Raw genomic sequence first — 11,804 nt, forward strand, 5'->3', positions numbered from 1 at the left:
ATGAAACCAAAGAAATGAAAGATGATCTCAAAATGAATATATCATGAATTAAAACCAGACTATGGCCTATTTATATAAGCGTCTTAATCTCAACCACCAGGTCCAAACCTTTGGACCGTAACATTCCACCACACTTTTACATCCGCTATCATTGACGATTCACTCCGGACTGATGGAACACGTTAGGCTAAGCCCTCTATTTGGCAGCAGACTGATGGAACACGTTAGGCTAAGCCCTTTAAACGTGCTCCATACCTAGGATAGGTCTTACCTAGTCCCGTACATAGGCAAGCCCACACTTGTTAGTTGTTACCATGGAGGTGAACCAGCCTCAGAGAACAGAAGCAAACCAATCAAGCAAATATTTCCACTCCATGATATATACCCTAAAATGGAAAATTACCATACATGACGGGGAGTGTTGAAGTATAAAAGAATAACTAGCTCCTTCTCCAACAACATAAGCTTTTGGAGTAACTGGTTGTTTCACAAGGAGGAAGATGACTGGTAAGGTAAAAAATAAAAAATGTGATAATGGAAAAGTAAAAGAAGAGGGTAGAAGGAAAAATCAAGGTCAAAACGTGTTGTAAATGCCAAAGAGCATTTTCGTCTAGCTTTTACTGACAAGACCTCTTTTGTCCCCCTTTGATAATTTTTGAAAAGCATGAGTCATGTTGATAATTTTGCCTAATGTTTGTCCCCCATTGGTAATTGGTCCATATCTAAAGTGTTCCCACTTGCTGCTGATTTAGCCATCAAAACAAAGAGATACGTGGGGTTTCCTCTCTCTCTTGGAGGGAAAATAAAACATAAACCCCATGGTGATTTTGAGTTTTCCTAATTTCAACTATTGTACTAATCTCTCTCTCTCAACCCTAGTTGAGGCCCAATAAATGATTTGTTTAGATCTTTGGACAACTCACCTATACTTATTCTCACAACCAGTACCCTCTTATCTTTTTGAAAAATGAACGGTTTAGATCTTTGAAGGTAGACACAATAAAAAGTGTATTTTTTAAAAAAAATCACTTTGTTGGAAGATCCAAACTGTCCATTTGTTGTGACCCAACATACATAGTCCTTGCACCAAAAATTATCTAAGATCACTTTGTTAGAAGATCCAAACCGTTCATTTGTTGTGACCTTATGTACATAGGCCTTGCACCAAAAATCATCTCCCTAAGATGATCCTAACTCTTCGGACCGTAGAGATTTTTACGAGTTGTCATTGTACTAGATTGGAGGGTTAGAATCATTTGGAGATGATTTTTGGGGCACAATCTATTTACATTGAGAACTGAACAGTTTGGATCTTCCAACAAAGTGGCCCCCAGTGAATTGTTTAAAGAATATGCATTATTATGTGTGTATTGTCATATAATAAGAGGTGCAACTCAGGTCGGCTTGGTCGGGTTGAGGCCAACCCGACCAGACCTGACCCGAGAAACCCTTTTTTGCAACCTGAACCTGACCGGATTCGATTTCCAACCCGACCCGACCGGAGTTCAACCCGACTCAACCTGAGTTTTTAAGCTTACAAAAAAAAAATTGATAAAAAATGACAAGTTTTACTTGGGTTGGGTTGCCAAACCCTCAATCCAAACCCGACCTAAACTCAACCCGGGTTGGGAAAACTCAACCTGAACCTGACCCAACTTTTTTTTCTGGTTGAACCAAACCTGATCGAGTTTCACCCCTACATATAATAGGTGGGCCCAAGTGTGTATTACGTCCGTTCATAGGTGAGCCTATAATTTGGAAAATACAATGAAGCCCGTCTTGTTAGAAGATCCAACCCATTCATTTGTTGGGTCCTAATGTTTCTAGAATGCGGGAGCCAAAAAATCATCTCCATTGGATAATCCTAAACTTAAAAGTCTGGGTTCGCTCAAGTGTTCTTTTTTAAGTATACTTTTTCTGGTAAAGCAAATTAAGAAGTAGAAGATAGAAGAAGAGACCAAAGAGAATGAAAATTTAATGGTGAAAGCATAAATTGGAATTAAAACCCATTCGTTATATAATATAATCCTTACTATTCTAAAAGCCTAAACCAGTGAAAATTCGTCAACCATCTTCTCTCATATTTCCGCATGTGTCCTGCCTCCCAATGCCTTAGATTTCTCGCTTCTTCCATATAAATAAATCCTGTTCATCGGTTAGTCAGCCCATTTCGGTCTTTTCATCTTTTAAATACCCTTGTAGAACCATCCAAGAAGTCACTGTTTCCTCTACCAACCAGAGCGCCTGCTCCTCTCCTCATACGTCTTTATCACCGCCTCCTCTACTAATGGCGGCTGCTCTTCATCCCCAGCAGACACTTGTTGATCTTCTTACGTCAAATGGACACCACGCATTGTCGAAATATCACCACATGTCGCTGTTCTTCTTTAGGAAATGGTATTTCTATGAGGTTGTTCTTCCTATTGGCCTTGGGTTCCAAATATTGAAGGAAATGGTATGTTTTGTTTTTAAATTCTTTGCAAGTGTGCGGCTTAGGGTTTCCATTGATTTGTTCTTTCGCAGACGCCCTTTCTCTTCTTTGTTGCATGCTTCCAGGGGAAGTTTTTATTTGTTACTTGTAGTTAATGACTCCAATGTTTTCTACCGATTTGCCAAAAACAATTTCTCATTCTCTATTTTCCTATTCTAAATATTAACAGGGACATTAGCAATCAAGGAAGACAACTCGATCCGCTGTGAACAACCAAGAGTAGAATTTATGATTCTCTGATTCATTTTTCCCTTCCTTCTTTTACTAAAGCTTTTAATGACTTAGGGTTTGCTTCCTTTTTTATCTACAGTTTTAATGATTTCTAAAACAATATAATAGTTAAGTTCTGCATGTGTTAATACACTTGTGATTGGGGCCTACCTGTTAAAAAGTTGAGCAATTTATTACACTCATTTTATTTATCTACTTCCTTAATTTTTTCTTATCAACAAGAAATAATGGGGTGTTTTTAGTTGGTGGCTGTGTGATTAGTGCACACAACTCTACCCTATTGTACAAAAGCATGAGCGTTAAGTTATGATTCTTTTTTCCCTATGCTTCCGTCATTCATTTTCATTTACCTAAGAGAAATAACTGGACATTTTTAAACATCCCTACTCTCATGCTTTTAATACATCTTAAATATATTAATATCTAGAGTAAGATGTAATATAATAGCAAAAAGGTTTCATTTATTAAAGTATTGCATTCAATCCTATATCTTCTCAAGCTAAAAGTTTTCTGCTAGGATACCGCCTTACTTCTTATAATTATTCATCTGTGGGTCTGATTTTATACTTTATCAGCATTGTAAAAGATTGTGGTGTTTGCCCTTTCATATAATGGTGATGACCTTCACAATTTTCTCCATATATACTTGCTTTGTTACAAGGACAGCTAACCTACCAGCGATCTTCTAGCAATGAAAAACTTAATTACTATGGGTTTCGAAGTTTAGGGTGAAGATATCATGGCTATTCTTCTATGCAGTTTCATGACTTCTTTTTCGGTATACTGAATTTTCCCCTCCTCTATTTTTTACTAATTTTCAGAAAGAAGTGAAATTACATCCCCTTTGTGATCATAAAGTATTTAACGGGCAGTACTTTTTTCCTTTAACAATTGATTTCAGCTATTTGGACTCTTCTTTGGGCACTATAATTGGTATTGTATGCATATTACAGCAATGCTCGTATTTTGTCTTTTGTGTAATTAAACCTCAGCTTCATGCGAATTTACCAATATTTTTCTAAATCACTGGTTCTACTACTATGTTGTCATTTCAATTATTTCGACATTTACAGGGAAAAGGCTCGAATGATAGTCCAGTCAAATGAATATATAGATCTATGCTTAAAGCAAAGAAAGTTACAACAACTTCTTAAGATGTGAACTGTTGAATTGATCGAAAAAAGGTGTCATATACCAATTAGGTACATTGGGAGGCTTCATAGCTACGTGGGAGATGCATACAGAACTAGGTTGTTCAAAGGTGATCAGTATGGTTCCTAAGCAATCCTGCTTACTAACTGAGAATGCATATTATATTGTTGGAAGTTGGAACAATAAAACTATAAAAGTTGTGGCCAAAGGCTTTAAAGATTGAAGGATGGCTTTGGGAAGTGAGGAGCTCAGAATTAGTCTAAAGTCACATCATTTTTACCATGAGTAAGAGGGAATCAGTTCAAGCATATTCTTAGCTTTACGCATTTGTTCATTTTTAATTAGGGCCCATTTGGATGCCGAGAAAATTTTGATTTGGATTTCTCACATTTGCAGCCCTTTTTGAGTTGTGATTTGGATCCGGATCAAATCCTTGGATTTCCAAATCAGCGACTGACAGTGAAAAAAATCAGATTTTCAAATATGCTGTGGAAATAAGTAATTGGAAATCCACAGATGTGGCAGTTTCCTTCACCCTCTTGGCTCCTCAACCTCTCCCCTCCAGTAGGAAGTACCCTTTTCCATCTCCGTCAACCTCAACATGAGCTGGCGGATCTATTCATTTTGTATTCAAAACTCAATTCCAAATCCAAATACAAAATATGAGGTATCCAAACAGGCCCTTAGTGTATTATGAAATTTCTGGTTCCTAAGTAAGAAATCTGTGTAGCATAAAGAGATATCATTTTTGTATCCACTGAACTCAATATAAACTGAGTCTTTTTATGGGTTTGTTACCCTCATATATCATTTCTCTTTAATATCCATGCTGAAATTTCAATTGACTATGGATTCAAAGTACTTTCTGAACCCAATATAATTCCAGGAAATGGTCAACCAAGCTAATCATTATGGGTGGGAAACTTTAGCTAGGGTCCTAAAAATTTTTAATTTTACAATTTCTCGTCATTTCCCTGGAAAGGTTTGGGCCTCCTGTGGGTCTAAATAAATAAATATTGTGAGTCTACCTCTGACGGGGATCAATAAAGGAATGGTTTATCCTAGGCCAGAGGGCTGATATGTGTGTACCTCAGAACATTATTATTCCTTAGTGTGAACTCAAGAAACCCACAGGCTGATGGTTACACCTTCTGTCTGTTGGGAGAGGAGAAACAAGTTCAATACCTCTAGAAACTTGGTCAATTTCACTTTGTCTTTATTTGCCAAACGGATTCCCATGTTGGAAGTGTTTTCCTATTATTATATACCATATTGTAATGTGGGTTAAATATATGCAAATATTCTACTAATGGCAACAAGCTTTCTTAAAAAGAAGAAAACCATGTAAAAGGAAAAATGAAAAGCCTAACTACTCTTTAGTCCAAATCCACCTAGAGCTGGAAGAGGTAGAAAAAAGTCAAACTGTTTCCAAGGGCAGGTAAGCAAAAAAATTACAGACGAAAGCTACTTTCGCGTTGCAGAAAAGAGAAAGTGTTATAACTGCAGGGCAATCTGAGATTGGCTACTTTTTTTGTTGGATATATTGAGGTCTGTATGTATCTTTTTGGGAAAGATTTTTTCATTTGCTTTTGTTCTTTACTTCCATTTAGTTTGTTTACTATTTTACGGATTTCCCTTCGGTTCATACATCCTTCAGCATAGAGAACACCTTTTTTTGTTGTTTACTTCCGTTGGTTGGTATGTTATTGTTGATATAATCCATCATATCCCATGCTTTTCTTTAGTGTATTTTATTTTATAAAGATAGTTAGGAAAAATAGGCAGATGACAAATCTCAATGCTGATGGATTTGATTAAAATAATATTCAGATGGGAGCATGAGAGCTTGAAAATCCTGGTAACACCAATCATTCAAAGTCAGTTTTATTGACATTTCATACCTATTATTAGTAAGTTATAAATTTAGCCTTCTGTTTACATGGACATATAATCTTCTATCCGTAAGTCATGTGTCATGTACTATATTGGATTTTTTTTCTTTTGAATGCTTTGCATCTTGCACGTACTTAGCACCTTGAGGTTAATGAGTATTTTTTAGATATATTTCTGCCTTTTAGCATACTTTACACAGATATTACATCTCCTCTCTTCCCTTTTAGGTAATATTAAAAGTTGTTTCATATTTAATGTATTGATTCTCTTAATATCTTTTGCTATGGTATGGTTTGAGAGGGTATGTTGAAAAGAAGTTTAAGGTACTTAAAATTTTCTGAATTTGCTCTCTTTTCTTCAAAAGAAAGAAAATCAGGTGTCGTTGAACCACATGGTAGTCCAATAAACAGCACACTTGACTCCTGTGAAAATGATAGTGTTCATTTGTTTAGGGTAATCCAATCCGGTAAATGGCTAAATGCAAATATTTGGAGTGCTGCATGGCCAATATTCGAAATAGGTTATTCATACAATATCTTATGACCTTCTTCTTCTTACTGTGGGATTTGTCCATGAAATTACTATTTTCTGATGTCTTGCCCTCAGAAATTAATTGATGGCTTTTCAATTAGCTTCATGCACCCTTTTTGCTTCCTGTACTGACAATCCGTACAATTTTTCTTCCTTTTTTTGCAGAACATATAAACCACTATAAATATATTCTATTGTACATTGCCCACTGTCCATAGAACATGATTTTGGTTTCTTTATGTTTTTGAATGCAGGGTTTTCAACCTTCCGTTCTAACGACTTTCATCTCCCATTTTAAATTATCCGCAGCAAACAGGCAATGGTGTAATCCCTAAAGAAGATTCAAGCAAAGTGGTACCAAGGCATTGGTATCCCACCGTCTCCTCTCACATATTTTGACGAATAATATTTTTCTTGGGGCTGAGAACTAAAATCATAGTGGGCGCTGCTTACTTTTGCATGTCAAACAAATAAATGTAGAAAGTAGCGACCTGCACGTATTCATGTATTTAAGAATCTTAGTGGGCGCTGCTTACTTTTGCATTGGCCTCTACTGACCCCTGTGCTTTCTAGGTAAAGTTTGAAACCACCAGTTGGGAAAAGCACTAGAAGAGTCAGCAATCGACATGGAGGAGGCTAAGGCCTGTCCTCTGGCTATGGCTTGAGGTGGAAAATGCTTGTTATCAAGATGTGTTTAATTACCAAGAAATGTGTCTGATCCACTGGTTCAGATGCACTCTATTTTGTGGACGAAAGATTGTGGAAGGTGTGATCATGAAGTGGGTTTTAATCAGGCTTTCCTATTCGAGGAAGATGAGGAGCCATCTCTTACATGGAGCATTTCCATAGTGTGTTGCTTATTGCATGTGCGAGTGGGAATTTACTAATATGATGGCATCACCAATGAATATGAAGTCATATCATTTATTTTCGTTTTTTTACAATTCTAATGCATTCTTGTATGTATCATTTGCTGCTGCTTTTTTCGCCTTGTGTGCAACAAGCTCTGAAGCTGAGGGAGGGTTATTCTAACCCTAAAAAATGAGTAGGGGTTGGCATCAAATGAAGAGGGAACTTTCAAAAGCTATGACACATTTCAACTATTTTGTTGATACATTTGAAATGTTAGACGGTGTAAAGAAAATGTTTTTTGCTTGTAGGTGATGAGGCTTGCTTGTAGTTGATGAGACTGTTGACTGAGTGCGACTAATGATCTGCCTCCAACTCTCAAGATTATAGTAATATTCTTCTGTGCACTTCTCGAGCAGTACCTTCACTGATTACTCTCAGTGTGATAAAAATGAAGTTGTACTTCTCTAAGCAGGGTAGAGTTCTTTTAGTCTTTTGAGTGGCCACTAAACTCTAGGACTTTCTTTTACTATTTCTGTTACTTTTGATGTTTCTTTTCCTTGTTGAATTCCTTACAGCCCATGTGATTTTCATAACTGGTCAGTATTTTTGTGGTGGTAATAATGGTATACATCACAGCAAAGAAGGATGTCCTTGGACACAATTAGACAGTGGATATTCGTTTCGTTTCCACAATCGAGGGCTTCAGTTTAAGAAATGCCATTTTGGTGAATGGCCATCATTGTACAATTAGAACCAATTCTTCCTGGGTCCGCCTCGAAGGTGGGAAGTGAGCCTTTTTCTGTAACATATTGAGTTGTCAAAGTTGCCACAATATAAAGCTCTGTATTCTTCCATTGCGATATTGTGCAATGAACACTATAGAAACCATGTTCTTAAATATCTTAGTGGCACGTGCAATGCACGTGCATTTTTTACTAGTATATATAAAGACTGGCTTGCTACAAATGACTAAAATATCCTAAATAAGGAAAAACTAAAAAAATATAAAAAATAAGCCATACAATACAACTCATTGTGCACACAATACACTACAACACTCCCTCAAGAATAGGTGTGCAACTCGGGTCAATTTTTTGGAATTCGGGTTGAGCTTTTACATTAAAATCGGGTCAGGGTCGGGCTGATTCCTATTTATTTTTTTACCAAAATCTCGACCAGACCCACTACAACACTCCCTCAAGAATAGGGGTGCAACTTGGGTCAATTTTTGGGAATTTGGGTTGAGCTTTTACATTAAAATCGGGTCAGGTTCGGGCTGATTCCTATTCATTTTTTTACCAAAATCTCGACCAGACCCAACCCAAGTTGCACTCCTACTCAAGAAGGGCCATACTAAAGGAGGGGACCCAACCCAAGTTGCACCCCTACTCAAGAAGGGCCATACTAAGGAGGGAAATTAAAGAACACCGAATGGTATTTAAAGAATATCAAATGGTACTTATCGAGATGTCCTAATTCAGTTTTGATAAGCATGACAAGGATATAAAAAAAGTGAAATGTTTATCAGTACAACCATATTTTGATATTTGCACAAACCCAGCTGCCTTTTCTTCTTTAATTGGCTTGTTAGAACTTTCTGGGAAATGTAATAACCTTTTGAACTTATGAACTTATGCTGACTTGTCACCTATATGAAACCAAAGATATGACAGATGATCTCAAAATGAATATATCATGAATTAAAACCAGACTATGACCTATTTATATAAGTGTCTTAATCTCAACCACCAGGTCCAAACCTAAGCCCATAACATTCCACCACGCTTGTACATCCACTATGATTGACGGTGGTCAATGGTTCACTCCTTGGCAGCGGACCGATGGAACACTTTAGGCTAAGCCTTCTCCTTGGACTGATGTAACACGTTAGGCTAAGCCCTCTCTTTGCTGATGGAACACGTTAAGCTAAGCCCTTTAAACGTGCTCCATACCTAGGATAGGTCTTACCTAGTCCCAAACATAGGCAAGCCCACACTTGTTAGTTGTTACCATGGAGGTGAACCAACCTCAGAGAACAGAAGCAAACCAATCAAGCAAATATTTCCACTCCATGGAAAATTACCCTAAAATGGAAAATTACCATTGCCAATTGGATTGTGTAATAAGATAATAATAGCATTTTAAACCACACTTAACATTAACCACAAAAATAAACATTTCACTAAATTAGTAATTTTCCAATGACGTAAACCTCCACATCATCCCCAAATTACCATCTAATTAACACCGTCCTTGATTAGGTAGGGCTAAGACACCAATATTAGTTTGTCCCATATGACATGTGTCTTCGGGAGGAAAAGAAGTGAATTTTTTGATTTTTTTGAAAATTAGATGAGAATTACAAATATATTTTTTTTACTTTTTTTAACAAATGCACCCATTCAACTCACATATTTTCAATCCTACCCCTCCTTTATACTTTTAACAAAAGCACCCATTAAAGCCATATAATTTCAATCTTACCCCCTCCTTTATGATTTTTTTAATAAAAAATCTATAGGGTGATCTTAACCATCCGATTTAAGAGGAATTATGAAAACATCTATAGATTGGAGGGCTAGGATCAGCCTATGAAAATGATTTTTGGGGCACAACCTATTTATGTTGTGTTTCATCACATGGACGGTTTGAATCAACCTATGACGTGGTCCGTACATTTCTTTGTCGGCCGGTGCATCGCACGGGTTTTTTACTAGTAATAATAATACTAGAAAGAGCCAACAAAACATCATATATCCATGGTAGAAAGGAGCTATTTTTCATTAAGTCCATAAGAAAGACATAAACACAACACACCACATGCATCATAGGAGGTTCAACTACAGATATTTTTTACATAGATCAAACACCAAGGGCCATGGAAACTACAGAATCCATGGCCACTTATTATCAGCTTCAGATTCCCAAAGTTCTAAAAGATCTCCCACGCCAAACCCACAAACATAAGATTATTTATAAATATCACTTTCTTTCAATCTCTCTCATTTGCAGGTGCATGGGTCACAGGTACAGTTAGATCCACACTTGCAGCCATCATTCTCGGATCCAGAAACCATCTCAGAGCCCTCAAAGTGTCTGCACACAGATTAAAATTAAAAATCAGTAAAAATATAATATTGCCTCTCTACTGTAACAACATGCAATTAAACCTAATTACCAACTTCTCATAAAAAAAATTAGGGGTTTTAGTAATTCCCAATAATTTATAAACATAAAAGAAAAAAAAAATACCCCTTTTGAGGAGCAACCCCAAAGATCATGGTCTCAGTGGTGGTGCTTTCTCCAGAGAAGGACAAATCAGGATACATCTTGCATCTACAACCAGAGGAAGGTAAAAATATCAGAAAAATATATATTAAAAAAGAAACAGATTTATGTATGAGAAGAAAAAAAATTCCAGGTTTTTTTTATTTTATATATTTGTAAAGCATGCATAAGAGTATCTGGAAACAAAAAAAGCAGATCAAAACTGGAATCAGAAAAAAAGAAAAGAAAAAATAGAACATATAAGGAGAGGGGGGAGGGGGGAAACCACTAAAAAAAAACAAACCAGTTGCTAAATCACATGCTGGGTCTATAAGGTTCTAATCAGAGATATTATATTATGAGAGGCATAGATCCCTCCTGGTTACAGGAAATTATAAACCCCATCTGTCACCATAAAAGAAGAATTTAAGAAAAACTTCTTAAAACCTCATGTAGGATAATAGATCAAAATAAGAACAAGTATCTATAAAAAATTTATTAAGATCCACAGCTTAAATATACCATAATAAAAATAAATAAACACCTTAAATATATTTAAAAAAATTGTGAAAATCACACCAATAGAAAGGAAACAAAAAAAAACCCAGAACTAATCAAAACATATGCCAGATAAATGAACAAAGAAATACCATTAAAACCCACCAAACAAATCAACCAACAAAGGGAAAACTTGAAAAAAATAAATGAAATCTATACCCTCCACATCCACTGCCACACTTGCAAGCAGATCCACAACCACAGTTTCCTCCACAGCAAGAAGACATTTTTCTCTTCTTTCTACTACTTTCCTCACAAAAGAATTGATAAAAGAGAAACTGCAACTAAATCAAAACAAAGAACCGTCTTGAGCGAATTCTAAGTTGAGCCCAAGACTCCCAATTTATAGAATGTCCAGGGGGAGAGTCTTACATAGGTACACGTGTCATCATCTGACGCCACAAATGGCCCGCCCGAGTAACGCTCCATTTCCACACGTATCTTTCGGCCCTTCCTACCTTTTTTAACTTTACCTTTTTTAACTCTTCTCTATCCATATCCTCGAAAAACACGTCAAAATAAATAGGGGCAGAATAGGTATGTGGTTTTGGGAAATGATATCAGCACAACTTTCTTTTAATAATTGCACTAACCCATCTTGACTTATTATTTAAAGTGCCGTCAAAGATTATTACCCTCCCCAATAAGCTCTCACAAGTTGAGTACAAAGGAAAAGACAAGCTGACTTTTGCAATTATTAAAATATTATTGTGGTGACATTATTTTCAGGTTTTTCAGGGCCTCAATAATTAGGGGCGTAAACGAGCCGAGCCGAACTTGGCCAGGCTCGGCTCGGCTCGTTAAGCTCAAAAGCTCGGCTCGGGCTCAA

At 36.6% G+C, this 11,804-nt stretch overlaps 1 protein-coding gene and 1 long non-coding RNA gene across 8 annotated transcripts; one reads left to right on the forward strand and one right to left on the reverse strand.

Moving 5' to 3' along the window:
• The first annotated feature begins 2,438 nt into the window (after window positions 1-2,438).
• LOC143880164 (uncharacterized) lies at window positions 2,439-8,099 on the forward strand. Of its 7 annotated transcripts, none has more exons than XR_013251517.1 (4): window positions 2,439-2,455; window positions 3,796-4,159; window positions 6,553-6,666; window positions 6,872-8,099. It is a non-coding gene; the product is annotated as an uncharacterized LOC143880164 (long non-coding RNA). The 7 variants fall into 7 exon arrangements; XR_013251518.1 differs by lacking the exon at window positions 2,439-2,455 and adding an exon at window positions 5,705-5,784 and having other exon boundaries at window positions 2,463-4,159; XR_013251519.1 differs by lacking the exon at window positions 2,439-2,455 and adding an exon at window positions 5,705-5,751 and having other exon boundaries at window positions 2,463-4,159.
• A 1,807-nt stretch (window positions 8,100-9,906) lies between these two features.
• On the reverse strand, window positions 9,907-11,300 carry LOC143880165 (metallothionein-like protein 2). Its single transcript, XM_077382950.1, has 3 exons — window positions 11,135-11,300; window positions 10,403-10,486; window positions 9,907-10,246 (listed from the first exon to the last, which is right to left on the reverse strand). Exons 1-3 carry the CDS (start codon window positions 11,200-11,202, stop codon window positions 10,153-10,155), a joined length of 246 nt encoding a protein of 81 aa, XP_077239065.1. The 5' UTR covers window positions 11,203-11,300; the 3' UTR covers window positions 9,907-10,152.
• Window positions 11,301-11,804: the final 504 nt, after the last annotated feature.

This window comes from Tasmannia lanceolata, unplaced genomic scaffold (genome assembly GCF_043159265.1).
Source record: "Tasmannia lanceolata isolate RefF3 unplaced genomic scaffold, GAP_Taslan_0.1 ptg000006l, whole genome shotgun sequence".
Lineage (NCBI taxonomy): Eukaryota > Viridiplantae > Streptophyta > Magnoliopsida > Canellales > Winteraceae > Tasmannia > Tasmannia lanceolata.

Coding starts and splice junctions, on each gene's coding strand:
- LOC143880165 (XM_077382950.1), bottom strand. CDS start 11,202: ATGTCTTCTTGCTGTGGAGGAAACTGTGGTTGTGGATCTGCTTGCAAG. Junction 10,487..11,134: donor TGTGGCAGTGGATGTGGAGG/GTATAGATTTCA, acceptor CTCTGGTTGTAG/ATGCAAGATGTATCCTGATT. Junction 10,247..10,402: donor GGGGTTGCTCCTCAAAAGGG/GTATTTTTTTTT, acceptor ATCTGTGTGCAG/ACACTTTGAGGGCTCTGAGA.